The 22,913-nt window shown below is 35.1% G+C and overlaps 1 protein-coding gene across 2 annotated transcripts; it reads left to right on the plus strand.

Moving 5' to 3' along the window:
* Positions 1-1,132: 1,132 nt before the first annotated feature.
* LOC118739463 (angio-associated migratory cell protein-like) lies at positions 1,133-2,721 on the plus strand. 2 transcript variants are annotated; one of them, XM_036470817.1, is made up of 3 exons: positions 1,133-2,127; positions 2,224-2,415; positions 2,508-2,588. In XM_036470817.1, the coding sequence occupies exons 1-3, from the start codon at positions 1,296-1,298 to the stop codon at positions 2,510-2,512; spliced, it is 1,029 nt and encodes a 342-aa protein (XP_036326710.1). In that variant the 5' UTR covers positions 1,133-1,295; the 3' UTR covers positions 2,513-2,588. The 2 variants fall into 2 exon arrangements, with proteins under 2 accessions (XP_036326710.1, XP_036326709.1); XM_036470816.1 differs by having other exon boundaries at positions 1,296-2,127; positions 2,224-2,452; positions 2,508-2,721.
* Positions 2,722-22,913: the final 20,192 nt, after the last annotated feature.

Consider the following 22,913-nt stretch of genomic DNA (forward strand, 5'->3'; position numbering starts at 1 on the left):
TATTGTATTATATTATATTATATTATATTATATTATATTATATTATATTATATTTTATTTTATTTTATTTTATTTTATTTTATTTTATTTTATTCTATTTTACTTAAATTTAATTAAATTAATTTAATTTAACTTAATTTCATTTCCTTTAATGTGACATTTAATTTAATTTAATGCGCATTCGCGACATTTGCAGCACCGATGCAATTCACAAAAAGGAATTATTGCACTGCAATTAAAAAAGAAATATAACTGAAAGTCCTTTCAACTGGTACAGCGTCAATCGAAAATACCTTACAATTTTGTCAATTTTGTCAAGTTTCTAGTTTTTTAAGTTTATCGCCTCGAACTAGTAGTTATTTAGTGGCACTGGTTTGATTTGCGACCCGTTAGAAAACATGTAACCCGTAAAGGCAGTAAAATTACTCTTTCTAAATATAATGTTCCAATTTTTTTTATTTTAAGTGCAAAATAAAAAAAACCTTATTAAAATTACTAACTTTTCCATTTTTTATTTACCTGCTTCACCTAATGTACGCACCAAAATTATTTCTTAAAAATATTTGACATCTGCATTCGCATCCGCATCCGCGGATGTTAGTTTTTAAACATCCGCGTCCGCCTTCGCATCCACGGATGTTAGCTTTTAAACATTCGCGTCCGCCTTCGCATCCGCGGATGTCTAAAATTCCACATTCGCAACATCCTTTGTCTACACATTATTTGAACACCTACTTTTGTAATTTTCGGCCAGTAATTTATTTAGAAATTTGTTTGAAAATATGCCTTTCTGTAAAATTCAGAAATTAACATACACTAATCCCTTATATTCACCTTACAGCAGCCACTTCATTAATACGTTTTTACATTCACCTTCACTTTACACTTTATTATATTCGTTATAACTTTTTTATTCTTTTAATTTCAACACATTTAATCATAATTTATTAAACAAAAAATAAGTGAAAATCACGCTCGTGCCTTTGGTTGCATATGCAAATTAAATGGCGGGATTCAGCTGTCAATCTCCATAATATCTCTAACTTGGCAGCACTCACAACGCTGTGCACTAAACACAGCTCGAAATAGTTGTTTTCGGCATGCAACCCAGCCGGCTCATCAGCTGATTTTTACACGTGTGACGTTTTTGTTGGGGCGACTATTTCGTGCGACATTCATGAAACTTCTTTTTTGTGTCACATTCTATTTATTAATTCGAAGAAAATCGTGAAAGAATAAGAAAAGTTAGTTTTTGTGCATATATATACCCTCCGCTAAACTAGTAGCCGTTTAAAATGCGTGAAAATACACCACCACGTGTAAACGAAATTGAAGATGATGACGCTGAAGAGATAATCTTCGCCAATGATGTGCCACCCGATGACGACGAATTGGAAATGGAGGAAATCACCATGGAAGAGTTGGAAGCGCGTTATGGCTATCTTTCTGATGTAGAAGAAAACACGGAGGGCAGATTTTCGCAGTCGCCAGAACGTGATGACGCCATACTAACATTCATGAAGCATAAATCGGCTGTATTTGGTTGTTCATTACATCCTACTCGGCCGCTGGCTGCTACTGGCGGTGAAGATGATCGCGCATATGTTTGGAATATAAACACTTGCGAAGTGATGCTTGAAATTACGGAACATAAAGACACCGTCACTGATGTCCATTTCAGTTACGATGGCACTTATCTAGCCACCGGCGATATGGCGGGCGAATTATTTGTACACAAGTTGCAAGAGAGTGAGTCTGGTCCACAGTTAACCTTGCGCAAGGTGTGGGAATTCTCGATGGGCGATATGACTTGGATGTGTTGGCATCGTGCTGCTAATGTCCTAATGGCGGGCAGTGAAAATGGTGAAGTGTACGTCTGGCGTATACCCTCAGGCGATTGTAAAATACTACCTGGAGAAGGTGTGCGTTGCGGTGTAGCCGATTTGACCGGTGATGGAAAGAGGCTCTTTGTTGGCTATACAAATGGTGCAGTCAAGCTGTGGGATCTAAAGAGTTGCACAGTGGTCATGGAAGTAGATGCACAAAATCCAATGGCGCAGCAAACGGTTGTATTGTCGGTGGCGTGTGAAAAGGACTCACCGTTTTACGCCGCCGGAGCAGCAGATGGTTCGTAGAAATATAATGATGTATAAAAATATAATGATATAAATTTATATACATATGTACATATGTACATATAATACCTATTTTCAAATTGCACAGGTAAAATTGTTTTCTGCACAAATAGTGGTCCGGTGGGTGCTGTAGAGGCTGATGGTTCAGTAGAATATTTAGCATTTCCGCCTTCCAATGACCTTAAAATAGTTGCCAGTGGTACATTGCAAGGACAAATAGCAATTTGGGATTATACAAAGTATAATATGCGGACATTATGCGATCACACCTTTGTAGAAGGTGACAATTCAAATAAATTTCAAGGTGGCATAACCCGGTATGCAAATCAAGAGCATACATTTTGACACAATTTTAATGTTATTGTCCTCTAGGCTGAAGTGGCTCAGTGATCATACGCTCATGGCAGCTACAATGGATGGCAATGTGATTGCTTTTGATGCGCGTTCTGGCGCACGCAAATTTACCCTCGAGGGACATATGGCGGAAATCTATGAAATGTGTTATAATCCACATGAAAACATCTTGTTGACAGTATCGGAGGATCATCGAGCGAAAATCTTTAATATACCACAGCTGGGCGATTAATTGCTTTATAGGCAAAAATAATTCGCATTGGCTGTTATGCAGCAGCAGTACAGCGCGCGGAGCAAGAATATATCATGCGTTTGTTGTAATAGGTATGCACGCTTGGACTGTTAAAGACGTAAATATGTACATACATACATAATTATGTATACAAAATGTTAAAAAAAATTTTAGTTGCAAATAAGTTTCTTTTTTATAATTCTCTAACATATACAAGTATATTATTACTGTTTAGCTAAAAATAATGGTAATTTGCATTTTTTTGGAGAAATATTGTTCAACGTATTAAATGAAATCGATTGGAACCAGCAAGTCTTACATGAAAGTTATAGTTCCAACAATCGAGAGCTCAGAGCAAGCTAAATCCAGCGTGAGTTCGTGAAGTCCGGACGTTGCTTGGAAAGCGTGACTAGGTACTTTAAACTAATTTGGAATCGTCACACACCTATCTGGTCAAGCTGTGACGACGAGACGTTACCACGGTAGGCGGGTCTACGTAAACGGACGGATTCAGATTCATATCTGGCCAAGGGCTGTCACTTCAGCGTCATTCCCTAAAACTCTATGGAGAATTTGTGTGTTACAAACAACAACAGCATCACGACGAATCCAGGATACGACGCGGCTAATAGGATTGCGCGACTAGAATTTTGTTATTACAAGGTCGAGCGTTGGTGCACAACATTATCTGTATAATGGGAAAGATAAATAGGAAGTGGATGGACCTGTATGACTACTAATTTCCACATGTCGGTATACAGGGGAAAGCTGTTGTGATGTACTCGACTCCCGCCGGTGCTAGCCGGTTTTTTCATTTGATACAAATCTTCACCTCAATAAGAGTTTTGAGATTTTCTATGCTTTCAAGGCATTTTCCAGTTTAAGGGAAATCCCTAAACAGTTTTACAATTATATCTTAGGTTATTTGGGGATGAACAGTATATCATATTTGATTCCAATAAATTAATGCTTAAACGGTTTCTAAGTGTTTGGCCGAGCTTCTCAACCAATTCATGTTCTGCTTTTTGATGTTGTGACACAAATAGCGAGATCAACACTTTCACTCCACCTCCGAAGGAGCGCTTTCATGTTAAAAGTACAGTCAGGGGTTTGCTATTGTCTGGAGAGGGGCGACTGCCATTTAAAAAATTTTTTGATACCGAGACTAAACCGAAAACTCAGAAGAAAACGCATTAAAGTATTAAAAAAAGGCCTAAAATAAGACCAAACGTGGATTTTTAACGGATTTTTATTTGTTTTGCTTTTGATCTAAAAGACGTTTGTACTTTTTTGCTTTGCTCTTTTCTAAGTAAAAGCATTCTTTACCGTTAACTTTTGATAATTTTTGGTCATGACTTCATACCACACAAGGCACATTAAACAGGTAGTATCAGTAGAGCAAAAACAACATTTGCGTGTATTTTGTTGTTGCTTCTGGTATCGAAAGTGTCAAAAACTGTTCTGAATTTTTTCTTCTAAATCAAAGCGTGCCATGTGAAATACAAAAAATTATAAAAAATAAAAAATTGAAATTGGAAAAAATAAAAATTGTTGCAACTTTCTTTCCTAGTGAATTTGTTTGCTTCTCGAAGCATTGATCCATCCTTTACAAGGGCCAGTAATCAGCGGTTGTGCTGCTGAGTTGGGCGAACGTTCCAAAAGCTGCTATTCAATCGCTTGTTTTGTATGGAAAAAGGTTTCACATGCAAATGGATTTTAACAATTCAGAATTTTTGTGAGAAAAAATTAAAAATATTTGACATTTTCGAGACCAAATAATTTGAAAATAAATCAAATCAGCGGCTCTACTGATACTACCTGTTCAATGTACCTTGATACCACATAATTATTTCCACTGTATGAAAAAAAAAACTGGTTTATCCGTTTTTTTTTCTTTCATGATCTGGAACCTTTTTTTTACAAATTTCAATTTTTCAAATAACTCGAAAATCAGTGTACTGGACGAATAATCGTACACCCTAGTACATAAGTAAATACTTACATACATACATATCGTTAGTATAGGAAGGTAAGGGCGTATCTCACATCTTCGCTGAAATGCAAAAAAAAACATAACTAATAAAATTTTTAATTGCATTAAACGATGTGGGGACTTATAATTCGATGAAATGCATCATAAATCAACCAAGAAGTGAATTTTTGATTTTTAGTTAACTGCGGCTTTTTGTATTTCAGCAACGATGTGAGATACGCCTTTTCCATGCTATACTAACGATATGTATGCACATATGTATTCGACGTTTTTTTTTTTTGTATGGAAAAATGCGTCATGCAGTCAGAAAAAAAATATTGGAAATGCAATTCTTAGCAACTTAACACTTGCACATTCTTGCCCTAGAATTAAATATTACTAAAAAGGTTGCAAATTAAGCTGATACTTTGCAGAGTTTTTATAATTTTTGCACAAAGTTTGAAATGAGGATTTATATGGTGTTTGTTTTATAATGAGCTAGACTTTTATAAATAAAAAGTAATTAACATAAAATAAACAAAAGAAAAATAGTCATAATTTATCAAAATGGTGCTGGCTTAATTAGCTGATCCCAAGTGTATATAGGAATATCACCAAATCGTTCTTTCCCAAATGGTTGCGAACTGAGCTCTTTCGTACTTTTAAATTGGTATAATTATCTAAAAACCCCGAATAGGCGGTTCTTTCTCACAACTAGTTACGAACTGGTCTTTCCCAAACTAGTCCATACAGCCTCGAACTTTTGGGAATAGTTCGCACCTGTAGATAAATCAACTATTCTAAGCTTAAAAATAGCTTTCTATTGGAATAATAGAAAAACTTAACAGTTTCATCCACATAATTTTTTTTTTATCATAAACAACAATTCATACCACTGTCCACAAATCGTCTGCAATCTGCAAACTGCAGCTAGATATAAACAAATCGTTCAAAGCATGGCTATGCGTCATTGGAGCACGTGCTACACGAGGCATCATACAGTGCAACAAAAGGAAGGCAAATGGCGGAAGGTCTATGTTTATGAAATAAAAGCAAAAGAAAGGAGAAAGCAAACAAAAACAGCACTTGAGATATGTTTGAATGGGCCCAGTGCAGGAAAAGCATTGACCGCCAACATTGGAATAGTGCATGCTAACAACTAAATACTTATAAATATATACATACATATGTGGAAATGTAAGTATATTAGGGTGGGCAAAAAAAAAAATTAAGTCCGAATTTTAAATTACCTCCGGGGTGTTCCATACGAAATAAAGTTCAACCTTGTTTTTTTTTTTTTTTTGAAATTAAAATTTTCCATTTATTTTATATGGAACAAATAACATTTTTTGGTATAAAATTTTCGCTTTACTTTATATGGAACAATTTTTTTTTTGCGTAAAAATGGTGGATATAGAATTCTTGAAAATCAATTTTTCTATCGATCGCAAAACTCTTGTTTTCAGAAGACTTCCAATAATAATACCCACTTGTTTATTTAACAATTTTTTAATATGGACTATTTTTATAGGGCGCCCAAAAAACTGCAATAGGGGACCCATAAAAAATCGTTAGTACTAAAAAAATGCTAAAATAAACAGTTGCGTATTATTATTAGAAGTCACCTGAAGAGAATCAAGAATTCTATACCATTTCTACGAGAAATTGTTTTTTTCGCCATATAAAATACATGGAAAACTGAATAAATATTTTTTGATTTCAAAATGAGAAAAAACAGGAAGTATTGTTTCGATATAGACCAATCCTAAAGGGTGACAGCATTAAAATGCCGACTTAATTTTTTTTTTTTAACCACCCTATTGTACATACATATGTATACACATTCGTTTTGTGTATAGGGCGCAAATAGAGACATGAATATGATGCGCACGCCAACACACCCCCAAACAGCGGGGCGCGAACACAAACACTTTAACCTACATACATAAATATTGGCATACAATTGTACATAGACAATATATAATATAATAGCGCTAGAGAGGGTTGAATGTTCGCCTTACATATCACCCACCCGCCTACTGCCCACCTTCATATGTTTGCGCTTTATGCTTTTGTTTGATTTACTTAAAATAAATCGAGTGCGCACTTTTGTTTTCACTGCAAAGCATTTGCATTGTTCTGCTGACTAAAATAATTTTATCACATTGTATTAATGTAAAATATCTGCATACATATATACATATATGTATATGAATATTTGTACATACACTGGCGGCAGAAATAATAGACTCGCCTTACTTAGAAGAGTTTTGTCTATATTTCCATGGTTTACTTTAAGTGTAATATTTTTTGTAAAAGCCTAGGTAGTTATACAACAAACATCATATAAATCCTCTTTTCAAACTTTATACCAAAATTATAAAAATTCGACAAATTTTTAGGCTTTTTATTCAGAATTTAACTGTATTTTGTAGCCAATTGAAACTTGCACTTTATTATACTAAAATTGAATGGGCTACCAAACTGCATACCAGAAACTTTTCTAAAAACTCTGAATAGAATGTTTGAAAATTTTGTGAAAATTTATCGAATTCTTATAATTTTTGTTCAAAATTTGAAAAGCGGATTTGTATGATGTTTGTTGTATAACTACCTAGGCTTTTATAAGAAAAAATTAAACATAAAATAATCTAAAGAAATATAGTCAAAATTTTTAAAAGTAAAACGAGTATATTAATTTTGCTGCAAGTGTACATATATACATAAATATGTATATAGTATAAAAATTTATGTGTGTTGTGTACTCTTGTTGATTATTTCGACATTTACTGTTTCCATTTATTTAATATGCAAAATATTTTGTATCTCATTTGCGTTCGTTATACGCCTCTTAATTTTTTCGTCCGCTTAAGAGTCTATGCTTGTGCGTGGCGTAGCGGTTATGAAATTATAGTCCTCCGTTCGACTCTTGTTTAATATTTTCAGGGTGGGGAAAATTTACAAGGCAAACAATTGTTGTCTTTGTAACAGCATACAAATTCTCCAAATAGTTTTAGGTAGGGATGCTGGAGTAACGCACCATGACAAGGTTTGAATTTGGGGCGTTACGGTTAAGTATACCCGACTGGCGTGGGAACATTTGCCCATTGTTATTGTTGTTGGAGGGGCAACTTAGATCGGCTTGTCCCTCAGTCGTTGTCGTCAAGCTTAACTAACGTGAGACCTAATAAGTGTGCAACTCCAACTCCTACTCCATTCACAAGTCGAGACCGACTACCTGTAAATGCCGTTTAGGTCCTGTCGGCATGATATCGGGTCCGGAGGCTGTTTTATGAACCTGTGGACTTCGTCCCTTAGTTCATATAGATGCCTGCTGACGTGCCTAGGCGGGGGCTCTGCGGCAAGCAGGAGTCTGTTCGGGAGCCCGCGGCTGTAGCACCCTACTAAGAACTGCTTCTAAAGCATCGTGCTGTGCACATTTTTCTCTTCGACAGCCTGACTAAGCATCTAAACATGCAAAGCATTGAACGTCATAAACACATCAACCAGCTGGGAGCTGACCCTACGTTGATCTTTTGATAGAACGGTTCTAGTCGCATTTTACCTACCGAAGGCATGCGACCCTTTGCTAAGAAGTCCTATGGGTTTACTCTGCATTACAATTCGAAAGGCGGCATGGACTAATACAAATTCATAAAACCAAGTATTCGAATCCTAATAATTTGCTTTTCGAATCGCAATATAGAATAGATCCCTTGGACTCATCGCTTTCAGTTTGAAAGAAAGGGTGGATTACCAGCTGAATCTGTGTGAACATCAATCATGAGTTAAATTTCGTAACGCCAAGAACTAAACAAAGCGACGCACTCACCAAGACGCTACATGACCAAACTCCTTCCACCACCAGCTGGAGTCAGCTTACATGCGAATGGCAACCGACCCTAACATGGACAGACTTTGCGGTCAATTTACTGACCATCTCTTGGATCTTTCAAACTTTTTCACTGCAAGAAACCTCAACACTTCTGTCGCAAAATCTACCTCCATAGTCACGGATTGTGGACCAAATTATTAGCAGACTAGCTTAGAACGGGACTTGTACACCGTTGGCGCAAAAATAGCGTGGCTAAACCACCGCTGGGAGTCAGATAGCTTTTTCTCCGCATACCTTCGCCACTTGCAATAAACCACTTGCCTGAAACAAAGTTTGCAAGTCGGAAGCCAGCAGTATCTGTGGAGGCAATAAAAATACCCTCGTAGCAACGTAAATTCCGATCCGGTAGGAACGAGTGAAAAATGGCTTACAAAGAAGGAAACGTCGATTTAATAGGCCGTTCCAGAGCCCTTCTACGGCATAAGAAAGCGCGCCCTCTTTACCCTGGCCAAACACGAGGAACAAGCTTCCAGAGCGCTCCTGGAACTTATAGGAACGTAAATATTACGTTTAAGGATCGTTTTAAGGGATATCTGAGCTTAACAAAGAATAACATAAAGATCATCAGGGGAATTCTAACAGGCCATTGCAGACTAAACTAATGTAGGACCATACTGAGAGTATACTCACATGAGCGATGCAGATAATACCAAAAAAATCCCCAAACTCATAAATAGATGCCTTAATGATGGTTAGACGAAACTAACGCTGGCTTCGCATGCTCATATAAGAACATGGTTTTTTTCAATACCTATCTTTAGAGAATAACAAGAGTTCTTTATCACAATGCTTTTACACTCGAAAGCTTAGTGTAATATGTAGTTAGGTTAAGTTACATGTATGTATGTATGTATAGAATATAACAAATTTTCACTCGGAGCCAGAACTGTCCATTGTGAGTGCCCTCCTCAAGCGAGTTTCAGGAGAAGACACGTACCCATAACCGGGAGAATAGCTAAGCTCTTAGTTTTATAGCATTATTCTACTAAACGAGGAGATCTTACAGTTGTACCTCCGCTATCTCGCCCAGACTATTGAAGAAGCGAGAACCCAAGTGCTTGAGGCGCTTCGACTGTTGACACGTAAAGTGGTCAATTGACTCTGCCTTATCCTCATCACGGCAGCTTCCGAAGGCCGATTTCAGCCTTCAGTTCTGCTTGACTATAGACAAGATAGTGGCCTGATCTTCTCGAACCCTACTACGAAGTAAAAGACTAGCCGCCCTTTCTATGCTTGGAAGACACTGCAATCGTTCGGCAGACGAAAGAACCAGTTGATCTACAGATCTTTTGAGTAGACACCGGGTCCGGTTCCTTGTTCCATCTTTGAGCCATCAATGTAAATGGATATACCTCCCTCTGCTACTGGCAGTCCTGCATCCCATTCTTCTCTGGTCGGAAAACTAATAGTGTAATACTTATTACAAGTAGAGAGAAATTCGGCCCAACCCCGCTAGATTTGTAACCCTTTATTATCGTTATTATACATATTTATATGTATATATGTATATGCTTCTCCAAACAATCTGTGGTTACTTATACGTCATATATGTATGTACATAGATACATGTGTAAATATATGTAAATACGTCCATCCATCAACCCCTTCCTCATTGTTTGTATGGCGGTATTTGTTCAGTGCGCTTTTTCATTTTTTTTTTTCGTATATTACTTGCATTATTTTTCGTTTCCAAATCACTTTCAGTTCTTTTTCATTCCTGCTCGCGTGCGGTCGCGTAACGTTTTTTGAATAAATTCGTGCGGTTGAAAACGATAACATATTTTAAACTTTTACTTATGCCATTTATACAAATCATTGCTGATTATAAGGCTATAATCATGAAGTTTAAACTCATTGCGGTTTATGTTGTGATGTGCTACGATTTCAAAATTTTGTAGCGTGAATAAGTGCGAAAAGTATCCAAATTAGTTTTTCGCATTGAATGAATGTTTTATTTGGCGGCTTTCCGGCGGCTGCTCTTCTATACACGTGAAGTTAACTGAAAGTGTACTATTACGATTGGTGATAACAATGCCTGAAAATATAGAAAAATAATATTTTTTAATTTGTTAATCTTCAACATACTAATTATTACCTTTGTTCTTTACGGTATGTTCCGGAAACACTTGAACTACTTTGAGTGAATATGCCTAACGTACACACATGGAGCCTGTTTTTCAAAAGAAGCTACCCAACAAGCAAAATAAACTTAAAGAAAGTTTTTTTTAAGTTTTCAATTATAAACATTAAGCTTACAAAACGTTGATTTTTTGTTTATAAAACGCTTGAAAGTAAGCGTAATATAATCGAAAAGGAACATTGGTTATTAGCGTAGAAATATAAACTTGTAATAAATGTTCAAAAGAAAGCTTTTTATAAGCGTAAAAGTGTAAACTTATAATAAAGGTTCAAAAAAAGTTTTTTATAAGCGTATGAATATAAACTTACTAAAAATTTTCAAAAGAAAGCTTTTTATAAACATTTTTATAACCCTTTATTTAAAGATATTTCATTAAAAACTCATACATAGATTGCTTAACATCTAGAAACTAAACGAAATGCGAATTTTCGGCGGACTCATCTACAGTCGCGAAAATATAAATAGGGAATAGACATTTTAGCATACAAATTCACAATAACACATACAAATTAAACATAAAAAAGTTAATTATTACATCTTGTTGCGTGCTTTCAATTACTTGCGGTTATTGGCAAATTGGAAAAGCGACATCGATGCAGCTAACGGGTGATTTTTTTGAGGTTAGGATTTTCATGCATTAGTATTTGACAGATCACGTGGGATTTCAGACATGGTGTCAAAGAGAAAGATGCTCAGTATGCTTTGAAATTTCATCATGAATAGACTTACTAACGAGCAACGCTTGCAAATCATTGAATTTTATTACCAAAATCAGTGTTCGGTTCGAAATGTGTTTCGCGCTTTACGTCCGATTTATGGTCTACATAATCGACCAAGTGAGCAAACAATTAATGCGATTGTGACCAAGTTTCGCACTCAGTTTACTTTATTGGACATTAAACCAACCACACGAATGCGTACAGTGCGTACAGAAGAGAATATTGCGTCTGTTTCTGAGAGTGTTGCTGAAGACCGTGAAATGTCGATTCGTCGCCGTTCGCAGCAATTGGGTTTGTGTTATTCGACCACATGGAAGATTTTACGCAAAGATCTTGGTGTAAAACCGTATAAAATACAGCTCGTGCAAGAACTGAAGCCGACGATCTGCCACAACGTCGAATTTTCAGTGAATGGGCCCTAGAAAAGTTGGCAGAAAATCCGCTTTTTTATCGACAAATTTTGTTCAGCGATGAGGCTCATTTCTGGTTGAATGGCTTCGTAAATAAGCAAAATTGCCGCATTTGGAGTGAAGAGCAACCAGAAGCCGTTCAAGAACTGCCCATGCATCCCGAAAAATGCACTGTTTGGTGTGGTTTGTACGCTGGTGGAATCATTGGACCGTATTTTTTCAAAGATGCTGTTGGACGCAACGTTACGGTGAATGGCGATCGCTATCGTTCGATGCTAACAAACTTTTTGTTGCCAAAAATGGAAGAACTGAACTTGGTTGACATGTGGTTTCAACAAGATGGCGCTACATGCCACACAGCTCGCGATTCTATGGCCATTTTGAGGGAAAACTTCGGAGAACAATTCATCTCAAGAAATGGACCGGTAAGTTGGCCACCAAGATCATGCGATTTGACGCCTTTAGACTATTTTTTGTGGGGCTACGTCAAGTCTAAAGTCTACAGAAATAAGCCAGCAACTATTCCAGCTTTGGAAGACAACATTTCCGAAGAAATTCGGGCTATTCCGGCCGAAATGCTCGAAAAAGTTGCCCAAAATTGGACTTTCCGAATGGACCACCTAAGACGCAGCCGCGGTCAACATTTAAATGAAATTATCTTCAAAAAGTAAATGTCATGGACCAATCTAACGTTTCAAATAAAGAACCGATGAGATTTTGCAAATTTTATGCGTTTTTTTTAAAAAAAAAGTTATCAAGCTCTTAAAAAATCACCCGTTATATATTCCGCTTCATCGCCGCCATTCTCATTGATGAACTTTTCTGAAAAAAATTTAATACATTTTTAATTGAATGTTAAACTAAGAAAGGATAAGGGGCACTCATCATTTTAAGACTCGAATGCTCCACCGATTAACGCAGCGGGTCCTGGATTGGATTTTCTTGTTTTACCGCATTGGTTTTATTTAATTTTTTCTTTTAATAATATATTTTAAAAAACGTAAACACGTCACTTACGATTGAAAAAATTTTATATTTACTACTTCATGTCGTTGGCATTTACATTTCATTTATAATTTTAAGTTATTTATAAACATTCGCTCTCAAAACTTATTAAAGGTTTATTTGAAAAAACTTTTAATAAGCTTAATATTAAAAATGCTTATTTAACGCTTATTATAGCAAACTTAATTTAAGTTATTTTTAAAAACGTTTACTGAAATGCTTGTTGGGTATCAATCATATATGTACCCCAAAAATTTACATATGTAGATAATTACAAGTTTTTTTTAGTATTTTAGGCTAAATTTGTATGTACATAGTTTATATTTTTATTATTTATTGAATACCTATTGTCCAATCATGAACTGATGTATACTTTTCATCTAAAAGCTTAAACAGAAGGCAGCGTTGATCCGAATTAACTCGGACTTAATCCGGATTAACTGCAGTTAATTCCCGAGTTGATCCAGATCAACGCTGCCGTCTGCTTATGCTTTTAGCTAACTACCGAGATTCATAGCATTCATCCTACTTATATTAAAAATGTGAATGTTTTTGAATGAGTGAGTGGGTAAGTTTGTTGCTCTTTAACGCTAAAACAGCTGATCGTTTTTCAATAAAAGTTACCACACAGATAGGCTATTTATTACCTGTTTTTAAAGAAAGTTGCCACCTTTTTCAAACCTTTAATCGATGAATTATTAAGCTAAATAGATATCACAACAATGTGGGTGTAAAACAAAAGGAGAATAAAAGCAATTTATTTCGAAAATAGAGCGGTGCCACCTGTACAAAGAGTCAAAATCAATTTTGATAACATGTTAAGCAATATATTTTAATACAGGTATCAAACGAAAGAGATTTTCAATGGCTTTATTTTAAAAATATTTTTAAGGGGAGCGGCCACCTCTTTATAAATTTAAAATTAATTTAATTAACCAGTTAATTCAAATATTCTGATGTGGGTATCCAACGAGTGAGGGTTTTCGAAAGCTGCGTCTATTTTGAAAATGTTTTTGACGGGACTTGCCACCATTTTAGGATTTTAATGAAATGCTACTAATAATATATACACAACAATAAAATTTGGTAGGCGAAATTTTGTAAGCGAGTATGTGAGTATGTTTGTTGGCATTTCTTTGTATAAAATTTGTCACACATGTTTTTTTTTTTGAAAAGAGATGCTACTTGCTTAAAAAGCTAAATTGTACTTTAAATTATAGGTCCAGTCCAGTTTTCCTCGAACTGAATCCAGCAAATCTGTCAAAAACTGAAAATTCGCTCAGAGCAAGAGACTTTCTCGATTTTTTTTACTAGAAAGCGTTCCTGTACTTTTTAGTGTTACTCTCTCCGAGAGAGTTTTAAAGTTTAACTTCTGACCTCTGCGAGAGAGTTTAAAAGTTTAACTTCTGACGAACTTCAACGTAACCTACAAAGTTTGCTTGTAAAATTTTGCTTATTTTTATGTAAACATACTCTATTAATTGAACTGTAGGTTTTGATCCGGTTATTGGTTAAATTAATCGGGATTCAAATGGCTGGACAGTACTGTACACCTAAGCTACAGTAAATATAAGATATCGTCGGTAATACTGCAAAACATTCTACGTCACTTATTGCCTCTGGTGCTTAATTAATCTGTTATCTGTATCTGATCGCTTTTGTCAATCGTTCATCTTCATCAGCTAAACGTAGACAGTTTTGTCATACGTTTATTAGGGTGTAACGATTTGCAGATGCCTTCCGGTGCAAGTAAGAGACCATCAAAGTGTCAAGGGTATTAATAGCCATAGACCGTTTTGCAGTATCACCGACGATATATCAAATGATGGTCTCAACGAAATACTTTCAGACCAAATCTGAATGGCTGGAAGATCTGTTCATTAGGCACGAGAAATCTTTGCCAAAACCAATTACTAGGTCAGCTATGAATATGTCCGTAAAATCCAGTATTTTAGTTTAGTCCTCCTTTCCTTTGTTTGCTAAAAAAAAAATTACGAAATATTCTAATTTAAGTAACACTAATTAATGTTTAGATATTTCTACACACAAGTCATGACTTAATTGAATAATAACATGAAATAGAATCTTAAGACGTCTACACAAAAGACTAGAAGTTTAGTGACACCAACAAAACGTAAATCCAAAATTTAACAACTGCTACTGATTGATTCAATGAGCATGTGAAAAAGTAGATAATAACACTAATTGAGAGGATTGAAAGTCGTACAAATAACCAAAAGACAGTAAAACCCTTGATGCATGAACCCCGTCGAAATGCGATACTTCAAATAAACGAAGTGTGGCGCTAAATTGATGTAAATATCTACATATGTGTTCGTTTCAACATAGCGACTTATCAAAAAAGGCAAGCGGAGTAGTAAACGAGCGGAATTTTTGACGCCAACAAATGTTTGTATGTCTAATCAATTGAAAGCTCAGTTTCAGTGAATGTGCTTTGATTCAGTGTGTATGAATGTACAATTTCATTTGAATGTGTTTGTAAGATCTAATGATGCGCTGTCTGGGAATTTCGCGCCTTTTCTGTATTCTTATTAACAAAGCAAGAGAACATCAAAAACAACACAGCAATTTGCTTTGTTTCACAAAGAAATTATTTGCTTCATGTACGCGTACAAAAGATTGCTCAATGGCACTGCAGAGGAAGTACGACAAAGGAATTAAAAATACATACATACATATATGTTTGTATGTATAAATTTATTAAATATGTATCTAATCAATCAGTGAAGTGATACGAGTGTTATTTACTTAAATGAATAGATGTGAAGGAAGTGATCCATCACATCATTTTAAACGTCACTGTGAAAGCCGCACTCATTTCAGATAATATACAACAAAATAGTATAGCAATAAACCATAAGTACGAAGCACGTCCAGCAAGTAAATGTACTCAATTTGTGAAGGCACCAAAAAATGTGATTAGAAAAAAAGTAAATGTTTACAAGTGCACCCAAGTAAATAATACAGGTCTACAAAAAAAAAATCGATGAAAGGTTCCTTTGACCAAACCTAGTCTATGTAATGTTTTTAGGATCGCTAAATACGAATCTGAAGTCCGTTTTTCTCCATCGCGTCTAGATTTTCTCTAACCTCAAAGAACATCTCGGATTTTCTCTGTCACGTAAAATCCGAGATGTTTTTTGAGGTTAGAAAAACATCCAGACGTGATGGAGCAAAACGTGTGTAATTAGCGGCAGATTCCGTATAGCGCGTGTGAATTACTCACGTACTCGTTCTTTAGAATTGCGATACCCTTCGTATTGTTTTCATTCAGTTAACGGTTTTAGGACAACCACTGTCGACAAGTAAACAAAAAAAAATGATCACTATTTTTTTATTAACATGCGAAATAATGACGCTTTTGGCCAACATAACAGTATTATTGAATGAACGGTATCGATATAAATTGCGAAAAAACGTGTTCACCCTTCTTTCCCAGATGTCGGCGATTCTACAGCCCCCTGAGACCCGCAGATCTATTTTTAAGATCTTTTAACCTACTCAACAATAATCAAAACCTTACCAAAAATCGCCTGTTCGCCGATTTAGTTTTTTTTCACCAGTTTAATGGTAATGATAATTGCAATTTGCATGACCTGTTATTAGCAGCTAGAAAATTAAAAGCTTTAGCTGTGGTACAATGCTGCCCCAAAAGTAACTAGTTCAAGCCTACTTCAATTAGCTATACAATTCCGTGGAAAAGTATGTACATATGTATGTACATATATAATCAGAGATTCAGATCAGGTGCGTAGTGCCGGTTATCGTAAGGCGCAAGCTGGATGCCAATTTTGCAAAACAAACCCTGCTGCGAAATTGACAAATGGCAAATGAACGTGAAGTGCAACGCTGTTGGAAAGGTTGCTTAGGTGAGAAAAAAAGGAAGAGAAAAACCAACAACTAATACACACTTACATACGTGGATGCATATGTAAGATGAAAACTGCGTTGGCCAGTGCGTATGCGGTTTGTTTATGTTTTATTATTTAGCGGTTACATTTGCTGTACATATGTATGTACATAGGTAAATACATATATGTATGTATATATGTATGTATGTATGCTTCTGCTTATGTATTTTCTCATTTCCTTTGCAAATTTTTTCTATGCTATCATTTTCGCTATCACTATTATCATCTCTTATTTCTCGTTTGTGATTCTAATAAAATTATCAACACTTTTCTATTGTTCCGTACGTATACAATTGTGTCAGTGTTATGCGTTTGATTGTGCTCTTGTCTTGTTTTTTTTTTTGGGGGGTTTTGTTGTTGGCACACGAGTTCGTTTAGCTGGATGATTGTATGTAGTGTGATAATTTAATCATCAACCTTATTACTTTTATTTACTTTAATCAGCATCGACTAAACAAAATTTTTATAACCATGCATACAGATGTATGCCCCTTTTTTTTGTATTAAGTGTGCATGAATATAGTAATATACATACATACACATTTACATACTTTTGTATATTTGTCTACCTACGATATTGCATATTCTCTGATTTTCAGCGAAATCCAGTTTGTTTGACCTCTTTCGACTTGAGTTGGTATTTGTTTTTTTTAGAAAATAATTTGTTGGAAAATTTCCTATGCTTGGAAGTTTTTTGAAGTGTTGGATTGATTAGAGTTTTTGCAGCGTGTATTACTCTAATTGAAATTACTTCATCATACTTTATACATATGTATTAGCATTAGCGAACCGAGATTGGAGAAGAGAGCACATACCATACGGTTTTTAAAGTAGAATAGTGGCTGCCGTCAAGCAAATTAATCTGGACTATTTCAAAAATAAGAATTAATAATTGATATAGAACGTTTCGCAGTATCACCGACGATATGTTATACCGTTAGCATGCGCCGAAAATGTGTAACTCAAAGATGTATTTTAAACTAAAAATCGAAAATATTTTACATAGCGCACTTTGCAAATGTGCTAAATACTTATTTATATATGTATGTACCCGGCACGTCCCGTAAGCATGTGCACTGAAGTTCTCACGACTGTAGGGAATGTTTTTTTTTCGACATATTGGCAACGCTGCAACCTAACCTAACCTAACCCCCGCCAAGTGCGAAATCTGCGTAGTCATCCGCTACCTCTTTGTGAAGGAAAAAACTCAAATGCTGGCGCGAGTATCTGTGGTAAAGGATGGCGACTACTTATGTTGAAAAATAACACAGGTCCACAAAAAACAATCGATGAAAGGTTCCTTTGACTCTGTTATATGTTTTACTCCATCACGTCTGAATTTTTTTTAACCTCAAAGAAGCATATCGTATTTTACGTGACAGAGAAATTGTAAATTGTTAAAGTTGTTTTCGTTTTTATTTATTTCTTTTTTTTTGTATTTTTTTTGTCTTGTAATTGAGACAAATTGAATTATTTACGCTTAGGTAGTTTTTCTAACCTGCGTGCAAATATTTTTCGCCTAAAATCTTTGTAAAGAAAAAATAATTTTATTTTGGATTTATGTGAATAATGCTCAATTGCGTTAAGTGTCCTTAAGTGTTCAACAAAAGGCAATGTGTTTGTGCGAAATTTAATGTAAAAGTCTGTTAAAAATTAAATATTTTTTTTTAATACCTCAATATATTTTAGTTTCTTTTGTGCAACAATGTATTTATTAGATTTGTAAAAGGAATATTTGAGTGAAAAGGCGTTTTTTGTCAAGTATTGTTATTTTAGAATTGAATACCATGTAGGAAAAATGTGCATCTACCTACATATAAAGTATTTATTTTGTGCCCAAAAAAGGTACAAAAGTATTCTAAATCTCACCGTGATCGGTAATAACATAGTGGCCTAAAGCTATTAGCTCCGTTACTTTAGGCAAACTTTCGTCTTATGCAATTAGCGATGAATTTTTATGAAGCCATCATTATACATAACTATTTGGTAATGTCCAAAGGTAGTACTTGTTTTGGAAGCAAAACAAATTTGATCAGGGGTCATTCCATAAAAAATAGGAAAAAACATAAATTATGGAATGCCTTAGTTATTCCTATTTCAGTATTAGTCTCTTGCTAAATAACTATATTTTATTAATCTGTTGAAAAATATTAAAAAATAAAAACCAGCTGTAATTTTCGTCAATGGAAATCATTACTTCATGCACAATTACAATTACTAACACCAGTCACTAAGACCCGTCTCACCTGTCACAGCTCTACAACACAAAAAAATGTAGCTTGATGATTAACTGATTGGCTAAAACTACCTAGTTATAGTTCTCCAATTATCAGATTGTGGTGTCAAATGCCTCACCAGTCACAATGGAATGACCCTTATTTCAAATATATTGAAAAGATACATAATTTTTCGTACAGAAACTAAAAGCCCAATTTTTATAGTAATTATTTAGATACTTAATGTTTTTCCCTTTTAACTAAAATCACTATTGTCAAACCAAATGCCATTCGTCGTCAAATAAGTGAAAACCAATTGTCAAATGGACCAAAAAATGGTCTAGAGATTATTTTAGAACAGAATAGTTCTTCAGTCGTGTACATGCGCTGCTAGATTGGCTATTAGACAAAGGCTATAGACAAAGTCATAATATGTAGACAAATTTTATGGTCAAAATAGTTCAGCCTATATTATTTAGAAAAGAGTTTGATGTAATCTATTAAAAATTAAAAATCAAGCATTTAAAATACCCCAGCGTTTTTCTTTAAGCCATACTGCAGGGTCTCACAAACATATACTTGATTCACTACAGGGCTTCGATACGTTTATTCAAAGTCAGTTCATTTGAGTTCAAGGCGACTTTTCAGTCGGCGCTTACAAATTTCGAAGCAAATATTTATTCTTGATTTGATAATAAGCAAGTAAATGCTTCTTCTTACTTGGCGCTAATAATAAATAGTAAGCAAAGTAAATGCATTAGTAATTGTACAGATTTTAGAAACAATAAAACATGTTTGATTATTAGAAGATTAAGTCCAAGTTCAATTGTATGTAGCATACGGGTATTTACAATTGCTTTCTTAGTTATCAGAGGAATAAATTCCAAGGAAAATTGTATGTGATAGCTAACAAAACCATAACTGTTCCAGTTTATTTTTTTTTAACAATTCTTATGTTCAGGCATTGTTGTTTGCTTCTTGTTGATTATTTTCCTTTTTTTCAATACATATTATTGTACTGGTTAACTAAGATGAACCTTCCTTTATTGTAAACAAAGCTTGACCTTCGATTTTTACCCACAGCAATGAAATTATTTGTTTCTTCTTTGACACACAAGCATAGAAATTGAACCATGACCTTTGCTTTGTTTTGTTTGACTAAAGATGCAATTGCTTTTTACAGGCTTACGCGTGTATACACACATATATACATATGTACAAAAATACTTTCTGCAGTCGTAACTAGAATGCTGATACGCATTTGCTATGTACATACATATGTACATACCTCAATGACAACGCGAAAACATTTACATTTTCCGGGATAAAGCTGATAAGCTCTTCTATAGATAAAAAAAAACGTATTCAAACGTACATTAGGGTGGCCCAAAGAAATTAATGCCGGAATTTTGGATTATTCTATACCGAAAATATATACCCTTGTTTTTTGTTTTTTTCAATCAAAAAACACTTAAAGGTCGCTCATAGCGCTCAAAAATTCCCATGTATTTTATACTGAAAAAAAAAGAATTTTTCGTAGAAATGGTTAAGAATACTTGAAAATCTATATTTTTCAAACGGCAAACTCAGCTACTCTCTATAAAAGTCTTCAAGAATAATACCCAATGTTTTATTGAACCAGTTTTAAATATTAACTATTTTTTATGAGTCTACCATAATTACCAAAAAATGCAAAGGCGGGGGGCCATAAAAAATCGTATATAAAAAATGGCTAAATAAACAATTTAGTATTATTCGTCGAAGTCTTCTGAAGTGAAACATTCATTCTCAAGGATTATATAAAATTTCTACGAAAAATTGTTTTTCCCCCATGTGCCCATAGCACATTTGTCCAGTCTTCGCAACGTGTAATTTCTACTTGCAACTTTCTGCCAAACGAGATCTCATTGGTCATGGAATAAGACAGCTCGAACATCTATTGGTCACTTCTCGGTTCTTTGTTAGATTTGCAGCTACCTCGCTCGGCTCTTGGGTATAGTTAGAGACATTATTGCTATTCTTTATGCGGTAATAACTATATTTCATCAAAGGATAGCCCTACATGCCCGAAAAAGTTGCGATCATACTTACACAAACACTAATCCATTTTGTTATTTTCAGTCTAGCGTTTGCGGAGACAACCTACTGAGGTATTTAATTAAGTAGGCAATAACACAGGGTAAGGGTTATACTTTAAGGTACCGTTGATGGCTTTAGGAACAAGTAATTCTTTCCGTCATCTATTTTTGCACTTTTAGGTTAGGATATCTTTTAAACGGGATCCAGCAGAGAAACTCTGAGTTCAGATTCAAATTCGGTGCACCGAAAACCTTCGGAAAAGTAAATACAGGTTTGTGCTTCTGAAACCTTGTATTCCTTTGTAAGCGGTCTAAACTTCCAAGAAATCATATTTTGCACGCTTGCCATAAGTCGTGCCCAGCCTCATACCTCCTCGGAACCTCCAGGGAGCTAGAAATATGGAATGACGAACTGCATGTGCTTTTTAAGACATAGGCATACGGTGACTAATCAGGGATACCACTGAATCCGAACGAAGCATATACTTTGTGTGTAGATGTTCATGGCAATTCGGATTTAGTGATCTCATTTTCGTACATTTTACATTTTTTTTCCAGCAATAGCCCAGATTACGAAGGCTTAGACATGTATGTATTCGGTTATTCGGTCTCGACACCCATGTCTGGGCAAAGGGTGCGCAATACTGAATAAGCTCTTTAATCGCGAGTTGTCCAACTCTACCTCGGATTAGTAAAATCATTTTGATTATGTTTGGAACTAAGAGTTTCCTAAAATAATTTTCAACCGAGTATAATGACTGTCGTAGCCAAGTGGTCGGAGGTATGTCCAGGTTCGCTTCTCGCGGAATCAAAAACTGATCTAGACAGTTTTTCAGCACTGGTCACCCTTCGACAGGCAATGGCTGAACTCCAATTCTATTTCTGCTATGAAAAAGCCAGTGCTACGATTTTACGAGTACGTAGAATATGTACCGTGAATCGAGCAAATGCACTTTCTTGTAGCTATTCCTTCAAGCGTTTTATTTGACAATATCACAACTGGAACTTTATTTACTTGTACAAGCAGCTCGCATTTTGTCATACGTAGCAGCGAGTTAAGTTGGATTTCAGGTATTTAACACCTATGAAACCGGTACAAAATTCGGAGACGCCTCTTTTGCGCACAGCACAGCGCAGGTGTTGCAGGTATATCGATTCAAGTTTGGCTATTTTTATTTTTTTTTTTGTTTTTTTCTATAAATAACTTAAAAAATTGTAGGCACCGAATGGTTGAATATTTTGCATAATTGCAATTCCGCCATGTGCAGCAACTATTAGAAATTCCATAGCGAAGGCTTACACCGGTTGGAGGAGGCCAAAAACTTGTTAAAATGTGCATACATACATATGTACAGGGGTGATATATATTGCATGTGAATGTAGTTTTACTTACAAGAGCCAAATGGAAAGCATGTCCGGAAAACCAAAGCCGGTTGTGGATGAAACGAAATTAAAAAAAAGGTAATTGAGCTAATGAAAAAATCCCTATAGAAAAATAATTATTTATGTATATGAAATCAAAAATGCAACTCGTGGGTGCACAACTGTTCATTCAGATTAAATGTCTTCTTATCTGACTATGCTAAAAAGTGCTTTGAATATATTTACATACATATATGTGTACATATCGACAGAAGTATCAATATACTGGGGTTTGTTATAGAACACAATATGCTGTCGCCTTTGATTGTAAATTATGCGCTGATAAGCTGACACTTCGTGTTAATTTATTAATTAGCGCTTAATTGCTCTTAAAGTAATTGAGATTGCAGCAGACACTCGTAGAAGTCAATGCACAATTCACCCGGTAGCTGATTATTCCACG

Source organism: Rhagoletis pomonella, unplaced genomic scaffold, assembly GCF_013731165.1.
Source record: "Rhagoletis pomonella isolate Grant_MI unplaced genomic scaffold, Rhpom_1.0 Rhpom_scaffold_00005, whole genome shotgun sequence".
Taxonomy (NCBI): Eukaryota; Metazoa; Arthropoda; class Insecta; order Diptera; family Tephritidae; genus Rhagoletis; species Rhagoletis pomonella.

Coding starts and splice junctions, on each gene's coding strand:
- LOC118739463 (XM_036470816.1), top strand. CDS start 1,296: ATGCGTGAAAATACACCACCACGTGTAAACGAAATTGAAGATGATGAC. Junction 2,128..2,223: donor CGCCGCCGGAGCAGCAGATG/GTTCGTAGAAAT, acceptor CAAATTGCACAG/GTAAAATTGTTTTCTGCACA. Junction 2,453..2,507: donor TTTCAAGGTGGCATAACCCG/GTATGCAAATCA, acceptor ATTGTCCTCTAG/GCTGAAGTGGCTCAGTGATC.